At 68.3% G+C, this 7,548-nt stretch overlaps 1 protein-coding gene across 1 annotated transcript; it reads left to right on the top strand.

Annotated features, from left to right (window-relative positions):
- Positions 1-1,731: 1,731 nt before the first annotated feature.
- On the top strand, positions 1,732-6,913 carry REPIN1 (replication initiator 1). Its single transcript, XM_052781699.1, has 5 exons — positions 1,732-1,813; positions 2,439-2,601; positions 3,361-3,487; positions 3,917-4,054; positions 4,342-6,913. Exons 3-5 carry the CDS (start codon positions 3,361-3,363, stop codon positions 5,403-5,405), a joined length of 1,329 nt encoding a protein of 442 aa, XP_052637659.1. The 5' UTR covers positions 1,732-1,813; positions 2,439-2,601; the 3' UTR covers positions 5,406-6,913.
- The last annotated feature ends 635 nt before the right edge of the window (positions 6,914-7,548 follow it).

The following is a 7,548-nucleotide window of genomic DNA, read 5'->3' as shown; positions in this document are numbered from 1 at the left end:
TGCCTGTGACCGTGGACCCACTCGGGAGTGGGTACAGACGGAGGGTGAGCGGTGGGTGGCCGGGATGCATCACCCCCACCCCAGGTTCAGCGGCTGCCGGTTGCAGGAGGGTGCGCAGTAAGCGCTGCCCAGGAGCTTGACTGCTTGCGGGGGGGGGCAGAGACTGGTGTGGAGCATCAGGCGCGCTTGAGGACACGCAGCAGCCATGGCCAGGAGCCACCGCCATCAGACGCCCGCGGCGGCGTTGGTGAAACAAAAAGCCTCGCGGCGTCTTCTGATACCGAGCGGTGTTCGCACCGTTACAAAAGCTTTTGGGAAGGAGCACGCAAGCGGTGCGGGCTGATGCGTTACTGTGAGGAGCAAAGGTGCTGTTCCAGCGCCTGATGGGGCTTGTGGGTGGCCCACGCACCCATGAGTAGACGGTTGCACGCGGGTGCCAGGGCTGCCACCGCAGGCACCGGGGAGCTGCCGCACCGTGCAGTTGCCTTCACCTGGGTGTTTAATGCCACTTGGGGTGTCGGAGCTGCCCGGGGACGGCACGGGGGCACAGGCAGGCACCCTGCATCCTCCTGGCAATGGCCCCAGGGCCAGGCGGGTCCTGGGCACGGTCACCCTCTCCCGACGGCACGGGCAGCGAGCGGGGCTCTGCCAGCTGCCGGGGTGGCAGGGACTTAAAAATCAGCCGGTTGGCAGGGCCGGGGAGATCAGCCTGGCCCTGCTCCTCGGCGCTGGAGCGTGGCGAGGCTCACCACCGCCGGTACGGGTTGGCACGCAAGAGCGAGCAGGTCCTGTGCGGATCGGTGTCTTGGGGACCAGCTCCGCTCCTGGGCAGACGTGGAGCCCCGGGGTCGCGCTTGGCCAGCTTCGGGGACCTTCCCCTGCAAGCTGCCGGGGAAGGATCCCACCACGCTGCGGGCCAGAGCCCACCGTCGCCTCCGGTTTGGGTCAAGCGCTTCTGCCACGGGAGCTTCCTCCGGGACACGAGGACTCCGCTCTCCCGCATCGAGCGAGATGCTGAAGCTCAGCTGGCGCCCGGCTGGTTTGGCATCGCTGGCGATGCCGCCAGCACCGTGGCGTCCCCGAGGGCCGTGCGGGATGCCGTCGGGACCTGGCGTGGCGACCCTCCTTTGCTCTTCTGCTGCCTGTTCACCCTTGGTTATCTGCCGTGGTTTAACCCCGGCCGGCAACGAAGCATCACCCAGCCGCTCGCTCGCTGCCCTCCCCGGGGGGAGATGGGCACCCACAGCCCTGTGGGTGGGAACATGGGGGGGGGCACCCGCATCTCTGTGCGTGGGAACATGGGAGGCATCTGCATCTCTGTGGGTGGGCTCATTTGGGGGGGGGGCACCCCCATCCCTGAAGCAGGGGGCTTGAAGGGAGGGGCATCCACATGCCACAGCTGGGGGGGCAGCTGCAGCCCTGCAGCTGGGGAGGGGTGGGGTGCACCCCATCCTTGTGGCTGGGGGTACGGGGGGGCACCCACATCCCACAGCTGGGTGGGCACTGCACCCTCATCCCCGCTCATGGGGACATGGGGGCACCCGCATCCCCGCGGGGGGGGCTATAGGGGGGGTCACCCGCATCCCCGCTGCTGTTTGGGGGGGGGGGGGGGGTGTCACCCGCATCCCCGCCGCAGGGTCCTAGGCAGCACGGCCCCCCCCGCGCCGCTCCGGCCGGCAGGACTACACCTCCCGTGCTGCACCGGCGGCCCCCCCCGCCTCCCCCCCCCCGGGCTGACGCAGCCGCCGGCTCCCGGGGCCGCCTTTGTCCGTGCCCGCGGCCCGGCCGGGCTGGCGGCGCGGCCCCGCTGCAGGTAGGGGCGGGGGGCGGCGGGCCCGCGGCACGGGGATGGGCGCTGCCCCCCCCCCCCAACCTCCCCCCCCCCCCCCGTATCAGCGGGGCTGCCCCGGGAGCCCGGCGCTCCCCGGCCCCGGCCGCCCCTCCCGTCCCCTCCGCCTGCCGACCCCCCCCCCCCCCGGACCCCGGTGCGCGGTGCTCCCCCCTGCCCGGCTCCCTGACCCCCCCCCGCCGCCCCGTTATCCCCCCCCCGCGGTGCCCGGTGCTCCCCCCCCCCCCCGCCGGCCTTTCCGTGTCTCTCCAGGGTTTCCCCGTGCCGAGGCGGACACGCTGCTCCCCGTGTCCCCCCCCACCCCGGATCGGGCCCTGCCGACACCGGCGCCGGGCAGGGCTCGGCTCGCCCCGGGACGGGTGGTCAGACCCCCCCCGGGACCCCCCTGCACACTTGCTTGGGTACTGGGGGGCGATCCGGGTGCTGTCAGGAGCTGCCAAAAATCCCGTCTTCGCGGTGGGTGACGCTCTCCGGGTCGGTGTTTTTGCCCGGCGTCGTTCAGCGCCTTGGGCAGAAGGGCAGGCAGCTGCCGCAGGCGAGGGACCTTCTGCCCCCCCCCATTTATTAATCAAAATATTGTGCTTGGCAGGGAATATCTGTCCTGGCTGCGCCGGCGCGGCTGCCCATGGGACGGGCATCTCCTGTGGAATCCAGAGCATCCCACCTCCGTCTTTCCGGATAAATATTTGTGCGTGCCTTCGTCTGCCTGCCGACAGCCAGCGGCACGCGCGGCTCCAGGCTGCTCCAGCAAGGTGGGGGTCAGGCACAGCCGGCGCCTGCCCCGGCGCTGGCGATAAACCCGTCTGCTCACCCGGCTCTGCCTTGCTGAGGTCGCGCAGAGCTGCAGCCCCCGGCAGCCCACCCGCTCCCCATCCCACCCCGGCTCCGGGGGTGCCACGGGCTGGGGTTTCCGTGGATGGTGCCCGTGGTGCGGCAGCGGGCAAAATGCCCGTGGGGGACTGGATGGGCTGGGGGTCCGGTTTGCTGCGGGGCGGTGTGGGAGAGAAGTGCTTTGAGACTCGGTGCGGTGCAGGGTGCTGAGCCGCACCACGGGCAGGAGCGGGCAGGAGCGTGCCGGCTGCCAGGCCTCGGGCCAAGCCTCGTGTCGCGGTGCTGTGCCCTGCCCCGGCAGGGACTCTGGCTTACGGCAGGGGTGGGGGACAGGGCGCAGTCCCCGCTGCCCTGGCGTGGGTCCCTAATCTGGCACGAGCACTGCCGGTAAGCCTGCCAGCTCTGCCCCTCTCCCGGGGGCTGTCCCCCTGCCCAGGGACCTGCCGAGCGAGCCCCCCGTGCCGCGGTGACCCTGCTGTGCCGCCTGGCTGAGCCGCCCACCACCCCTCTGCCGTCGCCCTTCCCTTGCACGGGAAGCTCCGAGCTCTCCCGGCGCTGCCCTCGGGATGCCGGAGCCCACGGTGCTGCCAGGCCCCTGCCCGGCAGCGTCAGGATTTTGGCAGAGGTGGTTAGCAAGCGCGCGGCAGGGCGTGCTGAGCCGCGCCTGCTTCTTGCTGCAGATGCCGGTGACGTTCGAGGATGTGGCCGTCTACTTCTCCCCCGAGGAGTGGGCAGAGCTGGCAGGCTGGCAGCGGCGGCTTTACCGGGAGGTGATGCTGGAGAACTACCAGGCGGTCGCCTCGCTGGGTGAGGGCTCGCTCTGGTGCTGCCGGGCTGGGGTCGAGCCGGAATTTACCTCTTTAACTGAGCTGGAGCCCTTGAAAGTGAAAATCCAGCTGTCGCTGTTGCTGCCTGAGCGCTGACACAGCGGTTGTGATTGAGGGCAGGTTTTAGCCTGCCGGGCAGCCTCTGGCAGAATGGCATGGAATGGCATGGCATGGAATGGCATGGCATGGAATAGACGTGGAATGGAATGGAATGGAATGGAATGGAGTATTTTCAGTTGGAAGGGCCCTGCAAAGGTCATCTCGTCTATCTTCCTGAGCACTTCAGGGCTGACCAAAAGTGGCCAGGCAGGGGCAGGAGAGAGGATGCTGGGGCTGCGGTCTGGTGGGGGGGGCCGGTGCCGCCGTCCCGGCAGCACGGGAGAGGGTGCTTCTCTCTCTGCCCGGACAGGCTGGCCCGCTGTCAAGCCAGAGATCATCTGCAAGATGGAGCGAGAAGAGATGCCGTGCATGCCAGCCCCTCCCAGGGCACGGTGGAGGCACCGGACCCCCGGTTCCAGGCAGGTACCGGGGGGCTGCAGGGGGGGGTAGGGGGTTCCAGCAGCACCGTCCTGTTGGCCCCAGATTCTCTGTGCACCAGGAGGGGTGGGGGGGGCTTGTGGGGTCCCCATGCCATTCCCTGTGGGGAGGGGTCCCACGTGGCCGTCCCCTCCCTGGCAGCGACGCCGGCCTGTCCTCCCCAGCAGCCGGTGATGTCTGCATGCAGAGGGAGGTCAGGGGGGTCCCCGAGGGGCTGCGGGCACCCACCGCCCTCCTCCTGAGGACGCCCGAGCGGGGCGGGAGCCGCCGGCGGGGCTCGGCCCGCCGCCGGCTGAGCGGGAGCAGGGGGGGGGCCGTCGGGGCACCCCCGCCTCCAGCCCCTCTCGGCCCCCCCGGCCGCCGGAGAAGACCCCCCCGACGTGCCCCGAGTGCGACAAGAGCTTCAAGAGCCAGACGGCGCTGGCCATCCACGAGCGGAGCCACACGGGCGAGCGTCCCTTCGGCTGCCCCCGCTGCGGGAAGGGCTTCCCCTCCAAGGGGGACCTCAAGCGCCACCAGAAGACCCACGCGAGGAAGCCAGACCCCCACCTCCCCGGCACCGGCCCGGGCATCCCGGCCAAGCTGCTGCTGGCCCGGCCCCCCCCGCGGCCCCCCTGGTCCCCAGGAGACCCCACGCTTGCGCCGAGTGCGGGAAGAGCTTCGGCAAGAGCCGGGACCTGAAGAAGCACCAGCAGACGCACACGGCGGCGCGGCCCTTCTCCTGCTCGCAGTGCGGCCGCCGCTTTCGGCTGAAGCAGATCCTGGCGTCGCACCAGAAGGTGCACGGCGGGGAGAAGCCCTTCGGCTGCGCCGACTGCGGCAAGCGCTTCGGTCAGAAGCATCACCTGCTGAGCCACCGGCGGGTGCACACCGGCGAGAAGCCCTTCGCCTGCGGCCACTGCGGCCACCGCTTCAGCCAGAAGCACCACCTGGTCAGCCACCAGCGCATCCACACCGGGGAGCGCCCCTTCGCCTGCGCCCGCTGCCCCAAGGCCTTCAGGGACAAGAAGACCCTCACCGTCCACCAGCGGGTCCACACCGGCGAGAAGCCCTACAAATGCGGCGAGTGCGGCAAGACCTGCAGCCAGAAGCAGCACCTGAAGAGCCACCAGCGGGTGCACCGGGGCCTGCCGGCGGTGCCGGAGGGCGACTGGTGGGAGGTGGGGGGTCCGTCCCCGGCGGGGGGGGCGAGCGGAGGCCAAGCCCTTCCAGTGCGGCGGCTGCGAGAAGCGGTTTCGGGACGAGGGGATCATGCTGGCTCACCAGCGCACCCACGGCACCCCCAGCCTGCGGCCGCCTCCGCAGCCCGGCACCCCCCAAAACTGCCGCTGAGGGGCCCGTGGCGTGGCGGTGGTGGCTGAGGGGGGGGGGTCACCCAGAGCACCGACCTCCGGCTCCACCGGAGCAGCCACGCATGAGTTGGATGCGAGTGGCGGCCGCGGCCCCCTCCGCCACCGGCTCCGGCTGCTGCCCGAGAGGCATCCTCGCCGGCACGGGGCTGGATCCTCCTGGGCTGCTCCCTGGGGACGCCCCAAACAGCCGGCATCAGGCTCGTCGGTCATCGGCACCCCTTCCCCACCGTGCCGGGCACCGTGGTGCCGGCAGCTGCTGCGGGAGAGCCGCGGGCGCAGGACTGGCTGCCAGGGCAGGGGAAATACGATAAATATATCACACTGCAGTCAGAATGGTTTACGGGACAGAGGGGAGGATGCTGCTTTATTTTTTCCACCCAACTAGTAAATAAAAAGCTTCTTGGTGCTGACAAAAAGTAGTGAGCTCTACGGCAGTGCGGCGTGTGCCACCGCTCACCGGCGGCAGCCCCTGTGCCTGGGTTGGGGCCGGCATCCCCTTACTCATCCCTAGAAAACCACTTTCCCAGCCCATTCTCGTTGGGAGATGGCGAGAGGCCGGGATCTGCCGGGCAGCTGGGGACAAAGCGGCGTTCCAAGGGAGCCGGAGGGATGCGGGCTCGTCTCGGTGAGAGGTGCAACCCGTGCCGGGGCCGCTGGACCTCCTGGTGGCCAGCTGCTCTTCCCATCAGCTTGTTTTAATTTTTTTTTTCAGTCACTTTTGCCCAGAGTTTCGCTCTATTGCCCCAAAAAGCTGGAGTTGGTGGCCGTGTCAGTCAAAGCCCGGCCTGGTGTTTCAGGGGTGCCCAGGGCGTGGGGTGGGGGGCCATCCCCTGCCTGACACCGACCCCCTTCCCGCTCGTCCCTATGGCCTCGAGGCTCTCCGGGACACCGGCTCCCTCCGGGTCTCGGCTCCCCCAAATACAGTCGGTCCGAGTGGCCTCGGGTGCGTCCCCACGTCACCCACCGCTCCCACATGAGCCCACCCTCCCCATGGCCTCTTCAGCCCCCCCAGACCGTGACCCCCAAACCCGACTTGCTCCAGGCTCGGCCCCAAACGGTCCCAGCTCACTGCGAGACCAATCTCTAATTAGAAATACAGGAGGAGCAAGAAGCAGGGCAGGACCCGGGATTAGCGGGCAGGTCTGTGCCAACAGTGAAGCCACGGGGCCAGTGACTCCCCCCGGCCCCCTCGCCGCCAGCAGCACCCTCCCCTCTGCACCTGGGGGCTGCATCATCCCCCCCCGGGTCCTGCCCTGCGGCTGCCAGCCGGCTGTGGAGCCACACAGGGTTTTTACCGCCCGACTTTCTGCACCCCGCTCCGGTGGGTTTGGTACAAGATGGCAGCACCATGTCCCCGTTGCTACCGGCAGCCGCACGCCGGAGCTGCCGCCGTCACCTCCAAGCCCACCTTAGCCCATTTTTAAAGATGCTGCCTTGGTTGGAGTGATTAATTTCTTCTTTCCAATGGAAAACCAGCTTGTATTTTTTTGCTTATTAAAACTGATATTCCAGCGTTACTTTCTCCCGAGATGGGAGCTTTATTTCCCATATTCGATGCCTCCAGCAGCTGTGGCTCTCCAGAAGCAGCAAACGGTGCCCGCCTGGGTGAGAGCTCGACATGAACCAGCCTGTGCATGAACCAGCCCATCCCTGCATCCCATTCCTTCCCTGCATCCCTTCCCTGCATCCCATCCCTCCACCCCACCCCTGCATCCCATCCCTGCATTCCATCCCTCCATCCCATCCCTCCATCCCATCTCTCCATCCCATCCCTCCATCCCATCACTCCATCCCATCCCTGCATCCCATCCCTCCATCCCATCCCTCCATCCCATCTCTCCATCCCATCACTCCATCCCATCCCTGCACCCCACCCTGCACCCCAGCATCCCATCCCTCCATCCCATCTCTCCATCCCATCCCATCCCTCCATTCCATTGCTGTATCCCATCCCTGCATCCCATCCCTCCATCCCAGCATCCCATCCCTCCATCCCATTGCTGCATCCCATCCCTCCATCCCTGTACCCATCCGCCTGGAAGCACGAGGGCAGCTCAGCCTCTAATTTTGACCCAAATCCTGCAGGTTTGCGGCCGTTGCTGGACTCTGTCCATCTGACTGTCCCTCTCCCCTTGCTCAGCCAGGTGCCAGC

This window comes from Harpia harpyja, chromosome 1, assembly GCF_026419915.1.
Source record: "Harpia harpyja isolate bHarHar1 chromosome 1, bHarHar1 primary haplotype, whole genome shotgun sequence".
NCBI classification, from domain to species: Eukaryota; Metazoa; Chordata; class Aves; order Accipitriformes; family Accipitridae; genus Harpia; species Harpia harpyja.
The sequence above is the reverse complement of the archived record's forward strand: the minus strand, read 5'-3'. Positions and strand labels throughout refer to the sequence as shown.